The 15,340-nt window shown below is 41.0% G+C and overlaps 1 protein-coding gene across 2 annotated transcripts in view; it reads right to left on the bottom strand.

The window, feature by feature from the left end:
• The window catches only part of LOC111655389 (thyroid hormone receptor alpha-B), a 32,094-nt gene that overhangs the window by 9,244 nt on the left and 7,510 nt on the right, over positions 1–15,340 (bottom strand). The window contains exons 2-6 of one of the 2 annotated variants that reach the window (XM_023406757.2): positions 13,907–13,968; positions 9,287–9,387; positions 8,078–8,225; positions 7,520–7,725; positions 64–210 (exon numbers count right to left, since the gene is read on the bottom strand). In XM_023406757.2, coding sequence (XP_023262525.1) covers positions 64–210; positions 7,520–7,725; positions 8,078–8,225; positions 9,287–9,387; positions 13,907–13,968 — 664 coding nt within the window. Of the gene's footprint in view, positions 1–63; positions 211–7,519; positions 7,726–8,077; positions 8,226–9,286; positions 9,393–13,906; positions 13,969–15,340 lie in introns of those variants that run through there. The other variant, XM_087174111.1, reaches the window with a different exon arrangement.

The following is a 15,340-nucleotide window of genomic DNA, read 5'->3' on the forward strand; positions in this document are numbered from 1 at the left end:
CACACACACACACACACACTCCACCAACACTCTGCTGCTTAGGGCCATTAAACCACCACTCACCTCAGAGAACATGGGCAGTTTTTTGGCAAAGTCGACGACGCGGGTGATGGCAGGAGTGATGATCTTGGTGAACTCACTGAAGGCCTCCAGGTCCACCTTGTCTCCGTCTGATGTGGGGGCAACCGGGGACTGGCCAATTTTGTCTGGCTACATGGGGGAAAGTGAACGTGGGTGGCTGATTAGAGCAAAGTCGAAAATTAGAGGCGAGCAAAGGAGAGCGGGAAAGAGTTGGCGAAGTCTGACCTGAATGAGGACAAGCTGAAGCATTTCATAATTTTATTATTGTCAAGAAAATCCTACAAAAAAAAAAAAAAAATCAAAACCAGCAATATTAATGCTTGTATGTGTATCAAGGCCTGATATATCTTATTCCTCAGTGCCATAGAGCTCCACTGTTGTCTAAACACTATTAAAAAATACATCAATGAGCCACACTATTGCATACAGCATCCTGCTTCCAGAAATACTCAATACAGCATCAAATGAAAAGTCCCCAACAAATGCTGAATATTCTCCCGTTTGAGTAACATTTGCTAAAAAGTACAGTGCCCATAAGGAAATGATTTAGGCTGTTTTTAAAGATGTAAGTCTTCAGTAGGAACATATGTGCTTGAGGCAGAGTGACACAGACTGGGTATGGGAGTCAGAAAGTATTCAGACGGACTAACACGCTGTTGGTTTTAGTCTTTTCATGGGATTTATTGACGAGGAAAATACTAAATATTACCAGCCTTGTTTAAATGGAACATGAAAGTGCATAAACCACAGTAGAGGAGAGGGGAGCATGTGTGAGGTGGGTAGAATAAAGAGAAGAAAGGAAGTGCTCTACAATAGATTGTAATAGAGTACATTAGTACAAGGTATAGTTGAGAAGATGGGTGTGTCCTTGGAATTAAAGAGCCAAAGGAATAAAAAGAATAGAATAAGATTAAAGAAGAATTGATGAGAGCGGCGTGGGTCTAAGAGTGAAATAATGTAGAGGAAACAACACAGTTTTAAACAAGTTTATACTCTTCCTTATCTGAGAAATTCGAGCTGATTCATCAGATAGGGACAGCAGATTGTGCTGTGTGAGAGGAATGGGACATGTCACCAGACAGATAGAGCTTACGTAGCGGAGGTCTGCAGTGGGGAGCTACAAATAAGTAATACATACGTTTACAGAGTTGTGTGAATCGAGGCTGTGACGATGAAAAATATTGTTTCACGCTTCGCTGAATAAAGCTGGTGTCAAGGCTGGAGTCATTTATTCAGGCCGGGCTTCAACAATAAATGGAATGAGATAAAAGTGTAGGAATAATCACCTCACACGAGGAACCATCAATCATAATCCGAAAGGAAAGGGATTGTGTAAATCAGGGCAAATTTAGCCAGTTCTCTGCTCTGCAGCGGAGAGCTCCGCAATTATGGAAAATTTAAATAACTGTAATAACAACTCTGATGGACTGAAATTCTTGTCGTGTGGGAGCCAAAACAAAGCATTGGTTTCACTGGTGGAGGTCAGTGGCATTTTTCATTTCAGTGTTGAGAAAATAGCTCTCCGGAGAGAGACACAGAGAGCAGCTGAGGTTCAGAGCTGCTGAATGCACGCCACGCTTCGGAGTGCAGAAGCTCAGAGACAAACCGCAAGACAAAGACAGTGCAGGGTCAGCTGCGTGTCATGGGTCACAACTGGCGCAGACGACAGAAATAAATACAGAGTCTTTAACACATTTTCTCACGCAGCTCCAGTGGCATCCAACCATGAAGATAGTTTTGGTTTTATTTGTCCAGGTCTTGACATATCTAAGATTTCCTCCTCAACCCCAAGGCAGGAGAGGTGCTGACAGAGTTGAAAAATGGAATATAAAAAAGTTCAACGGCAACTTCTGTTTCCAGTAAGTCTGAATAACCCTCAGATCTCAGTGGCAACACATGCAGGAATCTCAGTGACAGATATCACCAAACAAATGAAACCAAAACTACCATGAAATTAATGTGAGAAAATATGTTTTTTTTCCTTTAATTTTGGTGAACGATCCCTTTAACGGCAAGATGACAAACTACCCATGAATGTTGAATGAAGTGTGCATTATGCTAGGGCTGCAGCTAACTTTACTAATGTTTAGCTATCCTTCAGCTATGTAAGCAATTTCATAATAAAGTTAATCTAAATACTACCAGTGTTGCTGAAGCATTTACTCTATCAACAACCAGTTAATGCACAATGCACACAATTACAAAAATGGGTGCAATTATGCCGTACATGGGTATTAATTTGTGTTTGTGAATGTTCTCCACATTTTAAGCTTGTGCTTATATGCTCATACGCACTGTCTTATGGACTAATGTGCTTTTCCTGGAACTGTTAATGTTTGTTTATTAACTGCACGGCCATCTGGGCAGCATGTAGAGAAACACTCGGCTATACCGGCAGAGACGGCGAGGGATTATGTCTTTGCTGCTGCAAAGCCTGGCACGTATAGACAAAACAAACAGCTTGCAAACTGTCCCAAAAGGGGTACAAAATATTTGGACTTTGACATGAGCCATATTACACTTTGGGAATTAACAATCTCTACACTGAGGGGAGGAAAGGGAAAAACTTCATACTGAAGTCTTATCATTTATACGATGAGCTTCAACTGTTGACCTTTTATCAGATGGATTAGTTCTGGAGCGTTTTCAAATTTCCTCAAATAGAGGCCGGGGCCTTTATTCACCTCAATTGCAGAAGGTAACAGACCTTTATTTCTAATTCCCTCTGTTTGATATGTGTAGGAAGCCATGTTTGATCCGCTTCTGTTTGCCCTGTTAAGTTACTGCATTAAAACTCAACACTTCCTGTAACTGTTTCCAATCAAAAGCCCTCTAGCCTTTCAGTGGACAGAAACTCTCTATTTCTTAACAGGACTTTTGTTGGGAAACATCTGCAGGCATAGTACATGCAACAATAGCCAGACGGGAACTTTTAATTGACTTCCAGCTTTTATTTGAGGAAATACTGTATGGTGCTTATCGTTAGCTTGATTTAATCATAAATGTGCACAGAATGGAGGAGAAGAGAAGGAGATCATCTTGACCTGCAGCTTCTTTAAAAGGCCTGAAGAACATTTATTATCTTTCAAGGTTAGCTAGGAGGGGAGGAGAAGGGAGACAGGTATACTACTGTACCAGTGTGCATATGGAAACTTTCCTGATAAGGACGAGCAGCTTAGTTTTAATTAGATGTTTTCCTAGCAACTGCTATAGTGATGTCCAGGCAATATTTTAGAAGTAGGCCAACCAGACAATCCTGTGTGTAACTGTTGATCAATAAGTAATATTGCTTCCATCCAGGAGGAGTATGGAGTGCAAAAAGTTAAAAGAACATGTTGGATAAGTGATTCCTGTTCTGCAGACTGTTCACATGCCAGATTTTTACTTTGTACTCTCTGTTATTTAAAGAATAAAATTGTGTGATTCAGTATTAAATTTCTCATCCTCCTGTGTCTTTGACTTGGTTCCTATGAACCCTGAAGTGAAAGATTGATAAAATCTGTTGGAGAACAGAAGAAGAGAGAATAAAATCCACAACAATCACCTCATCAGAGCAGATCTGCAGGTATACAGTTCAAAAATGGATGTTTTTGAACGTCTAATTGTCTGCATTCAACCAAAACCATATGTTCTCCATGCACTGAGTCACAGTTGTTTCTGTTTCTGATTGTTACGTTTTAGTATAATAGCTGAGCAGAACATTTTAAGCCAGCCAGGTTGAGCTGTCCAGTTTGGTTAGTTTTGTGGGACCAACAGCAAACAACTGTGGATAAAGTTCATAAGTTCACAAACTATTGAAAATGGGCAATTTGTGTGATTTGAAAGGCTGCCAGTCAGTTTATGCTTCACTTGGCCGCAAACACTAAATAAAATTCTTGGAGCGTAAAGTGTATATTGACCTTTACTAGCAAAATAGTAGGGACTAACGGACAGTTACAGAGCATCCTGTATGTTAGTAAATATAAGTAAACGGAAGTCATACTTGATACTTTGCGTGATCCAGTTCATTGTAGTTATATCTCATAGGAAAAAAAACATAACACTGACAAAAAAGTACATTTAAAAAATATGCACATGAAATAAATCAATTCTTTCCTCTGAAGGCCTCTTTTTTTCGTCACTGTGCAGCCATTTTTTGTATGAGCTGCGGTTGTTGATCTTGGCTACACACACCTGACACCACCAGCGTCTTTCCTTGGATTCAAGCCCTGACAGAATTGTTTGTATGTGTCAGATTTTCCGACAAGCACAGATAAGTACATCAATATACATATTGATACATGCATGTACACAATAACTTTATGTATTTACTGTATGTTTGGAATCTTGTTGGTGATTATCACATACCGTATGTTGGCTATTTTCAGTTTTTTAAGTGAGATGTTGCATCAAAGAAATTCAACGTATTTGTAATACAATGAGCTACCAAATAATTAGGACCATTTCTGAACCAACACGTAGACGTGCACGTACAAACACAGCTGTATGAACTGACTCTGCTCTCCTAAAAGATGTTTCCAGACGCCAGACCACAGACTGTGTGAAAGAGAGAAGACTCTACCTCAGACCAGTGTGTGTGCTTACACATCTAAAGGCTTAGCTGCATTCAGCCAAACTATACAATGGGCAATGAAGCAGGTTTCAATATGGTCCAGCTGTCTGGTGTGAAAAACCTGAAACATTGGACTATTCAGTACCCACAGACCACCATTTCAGAGTCAATGTGATCCCCAGAACTGTTTCTGAGTAGGTACAGTCCTTCATGGGCAGTTAACAGGTTAAACAGGATACTTAATAATAAAATAAAATAAATACAAACAGGTTCAAGAAATGTGGTAATAACTAGTGAACCAAAGAGATGAGTTGTTATGTTCGGAGATGTTTGCAATATAAATGTAGTCCTGAAAAGTCTATCTATGATAATAACAATCTAATGATGTTTTGCATCCTTTCAATGTGTGAATTCACACCTCAGAGAATGTGGGTTGTTTTGGAAACTACATCGGCTCCCACCAAGTGAAAGTGCGGTGCATGGTCTGGATTCAACAGCTGGTATCGTGGATCAACGTGCCGGTGAAGATGTTTGTGTCTTATAAACCCTCTCACCCTAGATACTTAATCAGGGCTTCCTTCCTCTAAAAGACAGCAGTCTTTGGCTTCATCGTTCAACCAAGTCATCCTTGAGCGGGTAGTCATCATTTGTGAGCTAAAGTACAGTGCATGAGACGCAGTGTCACTGCTGTCGTTTTATGGCAGCGATCCCCATAGGGCTGAATTGGCTCATCCTGGTCGGCTTAGCATGTAAATTTAGATATTCAGGGTTCAGTGGCTACAGCCTCTAGAGCCCCATTAGAGGGTGAAGCCTGTATGAAATAGAACTGTTTATCCTTTTAGATGAACCAAGCTGAGGGCTAAAATATACAGTATTTCACAGTAGTGCGGCTTATTTTGGAAGCCCTGCTTTACAGACAGGCTTTCTACAACTTTGTAGGGTTTATAAAAATATGTCTTTTAACCTAAATTCTGACCTTAACCTTTTCACTTTAGGCTTTATCCTCAACATAAGTCCTGATTCTTGAAGAAGTGGGGACACGACAACATGAACTCACTTCACCAAAACAAATCAAAACAAAACACACAAAATAAAAACTGGGTTTCAGATGTGTCTTTTCTCTTTAAAGAAATTCTTAAAGAAACATCTTCTTCTGTGCTTGGAGCTTTACACCTCCTCACCTACGTAATCCCCAAGTGGCCCGCTTCCCATCACTCGTACTTGTACTTGTTGCCTAGCAACTCCCTCCACAATACTTGCCACCACACCACAAGTGCTTTCAACCCCTCTCCAGATGAGCGCCCCTCATTTCTCTCATCTAACCCCCATCTACACCTACACCTCGGGTTCCTGGAGTAGAATTTTTTTTTTTAAATAAAGCTCCTTGATTTGGCCATGAGCTCTGGTCCAGTGCTGCTGTGAAACTGTTAATGATCTGGGCCAAAACATGAGGTCAGTGTCCGTCTGTGTTTATGTGTGACAGGGGAAGACTGATACTGGGCAAGGACACCCTGACAGGGCTGTCCAGGATAGATCTGAGTGCCAACACAGCCGGAAGACAGTTTGAGAGAGAGAAACTCTGCCTGCCAACATCCCTGCCAACTTCGGGATGAGCGCTCATGACTGAGGATTTGCCTTGGCTGAGATAAGCAGGGAGCTCACAGAAAACAGACGGGCAAAATAGAGAGGGGAAAGTAAGGGTAGACCCTGAGGGACAGTGAGAGAGGAAACAAAGACATGAAGACGGGAAAGAGATTAAAGCGAAAGGAGAGACTCAAGGTGTCAATAAAACTATGAAGGGAATTAGGTCTGGTTAAGAGCCCAGAAGGATTAGGATGAATAAACCCCCCAAATGCTAGAGAGAGCTGAGGAATAAAGACAGAGGCAGAGAGAGACATACAGACAGCAGGGAACACAGAGCGATAAAGTCATGAAGAGCTACTGTGGCAGTCAGTCATATGAGGAAAGAGACTCAGCTCACCCAGATAAAATGAAACCCTATCATTTCTGATTAGGCCTGCATGTTTGTGTGAGAACATAATCCATATCTTCCTGTTGTTAGGATCCGAGAGCAGAGGATTCGACGCACGAACAGTAAAGCAGCAGTTTACGGTGTGAAAACCCCTGTGGTTGTTGTTTACTAAGCATCTTCTCACTCGACTTGCCTCCTAAAAAAGGGTTAATAAACTTTTGAATGTCTCTCATAAGACACTTCATGTCACATGAACATTTTAACATTTTAATATAGAGCATAATTCTGGTTTGTTACAACTGATTTCTGTAGTTTTGGCCATTGTTTCTATCGGATATTAAACACTGAACCCACTAAATGAATTTCTGTTATCAGGGAATACTTGACTTTGCTAAAAAGAGGTCAAATATGGGAAGAAATACTAGGACTCAGATGACAGTAAACAGTAAAATTATTGTCTGTACTTCTGTCCTATTATGACTACTGTCCGTTATAAACGTCCACAGGATAGTAGCGATTTCAGTTTCACCTCCAAATAAAGTGGTTTACAGTAATCGGGCTAAACTGTTGACTTGTTTAATACTTGTCTCATTGCCTGACTGCTCGTTTCTTGTCCTGCCAGAACTCTGTTGCAGTGATGCTGCTGTGTTTCCAGATCTTCACAATTACTTTAGTGAGTGCAGTAAGATCGTAACTGATAGAAATGATAAGAAAAATAAGACCCGGATCATAATAAACTTGAATTATCCCTTAAAATTGTATATCCCTGGCCATAATTGTGATATAGAACCATAATGATTATAAAAAATAAAATTTTATTCTCCAAAATGCCTCCTGTATTTATCCGTCAACTCTTTGAGAGAATCAGAGTGTATGTGGGTCAACACATCTGCCCATTTCTCACGTCTTCTTACCAGGAATTTGCGCTTCTGTTTCCACTGTGCGCCCTGAGCATTGGTGTGTCGATGGGCCTCCGTCACCAGGCGGATCAGCTCCCACTCGGCCCCGGTGGGCTCTGGACGGTTCTGAAGGGATTTCACCATTTCCTCCTTCTTGCGTCGCTCCCTGTTCTCCTCAATCAGGCGCCGTTTAGCCACCCGCTTCGAGTCATCCAGCACCACTGGGAGGAGAGGGAGGAAGGCAGAGGAGGAAGAAAAAGAGCCACAGACGGAGAGAGTGCCAAGGAAAAGAAAGCATAAAAAAAGAGGTATGCAACTAGTTTGCTTGTTGCCAAAAGTTTGCAAACTGTCTTCAGTGGCTGCTTCTATATAAAGTTTATATACACACCCTCTATATAAAGTCCCCACATCTTTTCTCTCCTCTGCATCACAATATGAAATTGAAAGTGAATATGAATATAAAAGTGTCATTTTAAACACACGCAAGACTTCAAATCACAGCTATGTATGAAGGTCCATTAATGTACATTCTTCATATTAAGTGTGTATCAAGTATGGAAGTGCAACACTCACAGTCCATAGCCATGCCCACTGCAATGCACTTCTTGAAGCGGCAGAGCTGACACTGGTTGCGGGTGATCTTGTCGATGATGCAGCAGCAATCATATTTACAGGAGTAGGTGGGGTGGAGGTTCTTTTGAATGGTCCTGCGGAAGAAACCCTGCAGGCGGACAGCGAGGGAGAGATGGAGGAATGTATGTTACAGACGGAGAGAGACAATCAGAGACATTTGAAAGTTAAAAGAGAAGAATATCGAGGATTTACAGAGGGTAAAAGGGCAAGATGAGTAAGCGAGAGAGTGATTATGAGATGAAGAGGAAGAAATAAAAGTACCAGGGAAGGACACAAAGATACATCATATTGCTGCTTATTTCCATTTGAATGGCAGACAGGCAGGGAGATATTTTAACTACCATTACTGCTTATTCTCTGTATGATAAAAACTAATTATGAAAAATGATCTCTAATCTAGAATTTAATCTAATTTGTGTCTGACTTGCTTCCAATTCTGAGGCAATTTGTGTAAACGTTAAAATCCAAGTATTATAATTGCTGGAAGGCAATAATGTGGGAGTGAGATGAACAAATCCATAAATTAAGCCTCAGTATTGTGACTGTATTATTAGATTGAAAGTATTATTTTGCTGCATAAAGACTGCATAAAGTTTGTGTGTTTGACTGCCTAAAGACCAAAAATAAATATGCTAATTTTTTAGGGGCTGCCCAATCAATCATACACACAATCATCAAACACACAATTGGCCACTGAGTTTAATCACAATCCCTTCAGTGCTGCCTCAGACACCGTGTCACTGATGAACAAACAGAAGAACAGAAGCAGACTGATCATAGACCTGCCTGACAGCGAGGAAGACAAATAAAACAAGGCTGAGAGCTGATGTGACACACTGACAACTCTTATGCAAATATGCTAATACATCATCTTTATGCGAATGTACACTCTGTGCCTACGACCTTGGAATGTGCTTGTGTGAATGTATGTGCTTAAGTGACTGTTTCAGAGTGTGTGTTTGCCAGATACAATATGTGAGTGTGTGTGTGTGTGTGTGTGTGTGTGTGTGTGTGTGTGTGTGTGTGTGTTTGTGTGAGTGTGTGTGTAAGAGCCGCTGACCTCAGAGGAATCATATCAGGGTTTCTGGAAGATATTACACAGGTAATGAACCTGATGTGTCAAACTATTGGTTCTGCGTGTGGGCGTACCTTGCAGCCCTCGCATGTAATGCAACGATAGTGGTAACCTGTGGCCTTGTCGCCACACACCACACATGGCTCATCCTTTTCGAGGTAGCTGGGGATGTACCCTGAAACAGAGAGCAAAAATAAGGTTAGACAGAGTAACATTATATATTGTTTTATCACTGAAGATGTAATCGACGAGCCTTCTGTCCCATCACACTATCACACAACATTAGTATAATATCAGCCTCATGCTACAACTAGTTCATAACTTCAAGTTCCATGACTCCATGAGTTCCTAACTTCCGAGTAGCCTTTCACCCGTTTTGTGAAAAACAAATAAATTAACTTTTCTATTTCACTCTCAAAAGGTCCTATATGATTGCTTTTATTTTCTTAAACCAAGGACAAGCTTCCATGTAACATACAATATGTGAGGCTTCTAATGTAAGAAAGTAAAAGCATACATACAGTATATAAGCCAGAGAGGAACATGACATAAGAGGTGGTGGTGTACCTGTCTTGCTTTGTTTATGGAGACACTTTAGTTTTTCAAGAATATGGTACCTGACCTGCAGGGCCACACAATCAGCACAGTGGAGCAATGTTTGTTTTGTGTCTTGCGGGTGCAGTTTTGAAAATGCTTTATGAGGAGGAAAATTAATTCAACACATTTGTCAGCCCTCAAGGATATACATATGTTTCTTTCCCGGTGAGAAACACTAACTGTAAACATACATTTAGTTTTGTTTACAATAAAATTCAACAGGGCACCTTTACAAGGTCCAACGCTTCTTCAACTAGACACATTCAGTAAATTCTACCACACTCGCACAATGGCTCCGGTCCCAGACTCTCTATACTGTCTTTGTGATCCACATGTAAACAAAGGAGCATCACACGGTAATGCAAATTTGTCTTTGGTGTGGCTAACAAATGCAGAGAGAGCTGCACGTCGGGACATCCACTCTTTCTAATTACTGTCTAAATGACTGACCCGTCTTTTAATAGAGCGACTAAAGCTGGACAGTGAAATTTAAGCCTTTAATGTTTTCTGTGCTGTAAAAGATTTATTACGTAAGTAAGGTTTGTAAACTTTGGCTCATGTCAGGCTTTTATTTTGAATTATGACTGGATGAGAAGGATTTTTCATGTCTAATTCATCCTCTTTAGTTACTTATACGCATACCTCAGATCAGTGTAGTCACAACATTACAGATTTGCTCTTTAATGTTATTACAACTGGACATTACTGACTTATTATATGGTGTTGATGTGTTTAGGTTACATAAATGTCAGTGCTGACCGATGTTCATTTACAGTATTTGGATTGTTCTCCCTCCCTCTGCAGTCTTCTCCCTGTTTTAACTTAGGAGTAGGACAGTTTGTTCTTTTTCCATATTGCCTGAGTGAGACTGAGGGAGTGAGCTCAGAGACACAGGAAATAGCAGATTTCCAGCCATTTCATATGACATATAGCTAAGAAAGTGGGAGGTGGCAGATCTTTGTGCTATGGACATACAGCACATGTGTGTGATGTTCCCATGACACATGCTTGTATGTGTGTGTGTGTGTGTGTGTGTGTGTGTGTGTGTGTGTATATACCAAGGCGTGGTGAGAGCTGTGACTGGCAGTGTCAGTTGGGCTCTGCCTTTTGGCTTTGTTACAGATTTGAGAGGAGGAGGGAAAGGGCAAGCAGAGGATGGTGGGAAAGAGATAAAAAAAGATGAGGAGAAGAACAGATGAGAGCGAGAGCTGAAGGGGCACAAGTGACATTCTAGCCAATTTGATTTTTATATATGGTTGAAAAGCTTTTGAGTTCTTTCTGTTGATAAGAAAAACCCATCCAGGAAACATAATAAGAATTTAGATGGAGAGAAAAAAAAAACTAATGGAGAAAAAAATGTATTTGCTAATATAAAGAGTGAAAGAAAATGACGATCAATGCTTATGAGAGGAAAAAAAGAGAGATCACTGCAGCCAGAAGACAATGAGAAAATAAAAAACTGAATTGGGAAGGACACAGGAGGAGAAGGGGTGGAGAAGGGGGAGTAAGAGGAAGGAGAAGAGAGACAGGCCAAATGAACGATAACAAGGACATCAGAGAACGATCATATAGGAAAAATGTCAGATCCAGCGTGTTGACGGGGCAAGCATTAGCAGCAACCGGATCCCAGACCCAGTCTGCTGTGCCTGTGTTTGGAAGCCAAGCCCAAAATCAATACTGCTGCAGCTCTCTGGCTCTTGCTTCCCGCCCCTCCCAAAGCAGGTCCTGCAATACCTCCACCAACAAAACCCAGGAAGGGGAAGGGTTTTTCTTTTCATTCTAGTGAGGCTGAGTCAAGATAAATATTTTGTCTTCACAAGTTTCCCAACGTAACATTTGCCGTTCAGAGGGTGTATGGATCACGGGGGGGGGGGGGGTATGAATCTGGTTCCTGAAGGAATCTTGGGATTGTTTCTCTGAGGTCCTTACATGACAACAACACTGGTGAGGTGACATTTGAGGCAGTAAACATTGAAGACATCAGGCGATGAGATTCAAATTGTACACAGAAGCTGGAGATAAAACAACAGCCTTTATACAAAATCTACTGTGCTCACTGCTGCTGTGTTCACTCCCCCTTCTCTGACTGGCACAGAAATACTGTTTTATTTCAAATTCAAAAACTATTCACAAATGCAATAAAAAGGGTTCAATCTACACCACAACTAGAGGAGACTAATTAAGGCTGATGATTATTTGTATCATCAATTAATCTGTTTTTGTTTTGATTAATTGTTTAGTCTGTTTAGTTGTTTAGTCCCTGGTCATCATCTACACCAATTGCTTAAGGATTCAGTTAATTTTGATACGAGATATAGAAAAGCTGCAAATCCTCACACCAAAGTCAAAATTAACAATGTTTTACCAGCTCATGTTAAAGCTGCTTTAGTCTTTGACCACTTGGGGGCAGCAGAACCAGCTGAAAACACAGCATGGACTAATATCATCTTATAAACTCCTTTTAGCTGACATGCTAGCAAACAGTTGTCCATTAGCATATCGAGACGTCATGGGGCAACGTTAGCATTGATTTGAGTAAAGTTTGTGTCCACCTGATAAATGTAAATGCAATATTCACTCTCTTTATTTTAGCTTTGTTTTGGTCTCCATCAGCTCCTGAGTGAAACATCTGCCTACTTAAGAGGTGAAATTCTCCACCATGTTCACCAGCAAGTTAACTTTTAGCTAACTTTTTTTGCTGGAAATAGTCCACTGCAAATACGGCTACTTAAAGAGGTCAGACTGAACCAAACAATATTGTTGCGGGCCAGAAAACTAAAACAAGGAGCTAAAAGATGCTAAAATGCTGCCAAGTGCAGATTTGGGTGATAATTCTCTGTGAGTTTGCCACTATCGGCAACTCCCTTTCACATCCTACATACTGTAATCATTTGATCCATTGCTAATAAAAAAATATTGATTGGTGCAGCTTTAAAAATGTCAAACAATGTTCTGTCCGTCCACTAATCAATTCACTAATCATCTTAACACTGAAACTCATTCATTCATCTCTGAGCAAACTGCATTTTCAATACACATTTACTACACATTCGTATATCTGCAAGTTAAAACAGTCTGTGTGGCCTAATTTCACTTTGTTAAAACCTGTTTCTAATCATTACAGAAACCATTCTGTTAAGAATTTCACCAAATAAGGGTTATGAGCAGTGACTGAGCTGTTTTAACGCTTTTATAATTGCTCCACATCCAGCTGTGTCCAGATGTGCGTTCTACAGACCAGGTTGAAACACTGGCAAATATCAATGCACATGTTACACAAGTCCTCTTGTGTCCTGAATGAGCCTTGAAGCATCCAAAGTCTGGTTGAGGGTCCACTCCCCCACAGGAAAATGCTGACATCATCACAGTGTATGCAATTCAATCTCAGACAACCATACCCCCCAGGCAGACATATTGTCATACTTTCCCAGTTCAAATGGACCATGGCAGGTAGAATATGGTACAAATTTCCAGCAGTGATGCATAGAAGGAGGAAACAAGCCTGCTGGGAGGGAAAACGTGTGGAAAGGACACGCCTTGGGAGATGTATTTTATAAATGCCAAATCAACCATCCTGTAGGCTCAGATTTTTATATGCTGGTGTTCCTCCCGCCCTATCTCTGTCAATATCTCTCTCTTTCCTGCTTCTCCCGCCTCTTTCAGCTCCGGGGATTTGGAGCTGTCACTCAGACAATGTGCTGCGTCCGACTGAGCGGAAGCCTCTCGCTCATTGATAACAGATGCCAAAATGTTCTACTTTTTTTCTTTGAAGGTGACAAATCGAAAACATAATGTACACGAGGCAGCGATGAATCATGCACCACTGGCTTCTGTGCAGTCATTCACTGCGGTGAGACAGAAAGCAGCAATCTTCCTTTTCTAAGATTTTAAGACTCCAAAAATATATCAGACATCCATATACAAAATACAGGTAAATGAAGTGAATTCCAAGATGAATGTTTCCCTGTTTATTTTTGAAAAGAGAGACTCGAGATACTTAGGAATTCAGACTTCATTCAAGTTTGTTTCCTAGCTGCCAGTTCACAGCTGCTTTTGAGATTCTCTCACAATTAAAACACCATCCATCACTTACTCACCAGTCATACTTTTCACCGAACATTGGCTGTTCTTCCTCTTCCTTTTCGGGCCATTGAGCCACCTGAGAGAAAATAAGAGGAACATGGAGAAAAGAGAGAAAAGAAAGAGAAATCAGTATCTGGACGTGTTACCTGGGTAAAGAAACGTGCATGTTAAGGTATGCAAAAAGCATAGCAATCCAAACTGGATTAGCCAGATCACCATCTACTGAGGTGATGATCGGATCTCAGTCAAGTGTGAAAGCAGTTTGTACAGGCCACATTTTAAAGAAACAAAAAAACAACAAACTGTCCGACAAGAGACTACAGGTAATGTATCCAGGAAGGTGTAAATGGGGTCTATTACACAGTTATGACATACAACAGTACAACTCAGGCAGTGGCATATAAGCTCATGAAAAAGGATACTAAACTGACTTTTAGAGACGTTTCTGTATTTGTGTAACCTTCTCCCTCTATCATCCTGTATCCTTTTACCAGCCAACCATCTGGTACTCAATTTAGGTTAAAAAAAACACAGAGGCATGATTTGCTGCAACTTTCATTTCGAACAGAGGAGTAATGGAGCTCTCCAGACCGAAGTTTATGTCATAAGTGAAAGGATAAGGGAGATTTTCTTACAAAAAAAAAAAAAAGTTGCTTTTTGGCAGAAAGAGCTGTGTTCTTGATGGTGCTCGAAATCTAAATCCAAGCAGTAGAAAAGAAAACAACGTTTTTGTGGAGGAATACAATTAATAAATAAAGCCCCAAAACAACTCTAATTATTAGGCTACACGGAGGAAACACAAAGACCACCACTCCAATATGAATCGAGCGTACACACAGCAACATGCGCTCTCAATGAGCATGTGCACTCAGCAGCACACACACACACACACACACACACACACACACACACACACACACACACACACACACACACACCTGCAACCACACTGACACATGTGAAAGGCATGTAAAACACAGATGGGAACTGGCTGCTCTGAAGGGAATTATGAAAGCGCGGAGATGGAGGAGGGAGACAGTAAAGTAGAGGAGGGGGGTGGGGGGAGCTTTTCTGAAAAGAGAGTATGGGAGAGAGTTAGTGAGTGCTCCATGTCAGTGTTGGATGTGTTTGGAATCCCAAGAGTCCAGCTCTCTGCTCTCAGACACTCCTGATAGCCTCCAGCTCTCCTCCCACGGCAGGGCCCTTTAATTCCAGCTCCAGCAGAGGGACCAGGACAGCATCATAAATAAAATGTGGTCCCGCTCTCTCGAGATGCAATACACAGGTCTATGGTTTACATATGCTGTGTGATAGAGTCGTACGTTCTTTTATTATCTGGAGGAAGGATCCCTCCTCTGGTGCTCTTCCTGAAGTCTGACCTTTTGTCCTATTTAAGGGTTTCTTTGCGGAGTTGTTAGTTATCTGAAGGTACTGAGCATTGAGGGAGT

Source organism: Seriola lalandi, unplaced genomic scaffold (genome assembly GCF_002814215.2).
Source record: "Seriola lalandi dorsalis isolate HSWRI2012SDOR001 ecotype SW California unplaced genomic scaffold, Sedor1 jcf7180002054317, whole genome shotgun sequence".
Lineage (NCBI taxonomy): Eukaryota > Metazoa > Chordata > Actinopteri > Carangiformes > Carangidae > Seriola > Seriola lalandi.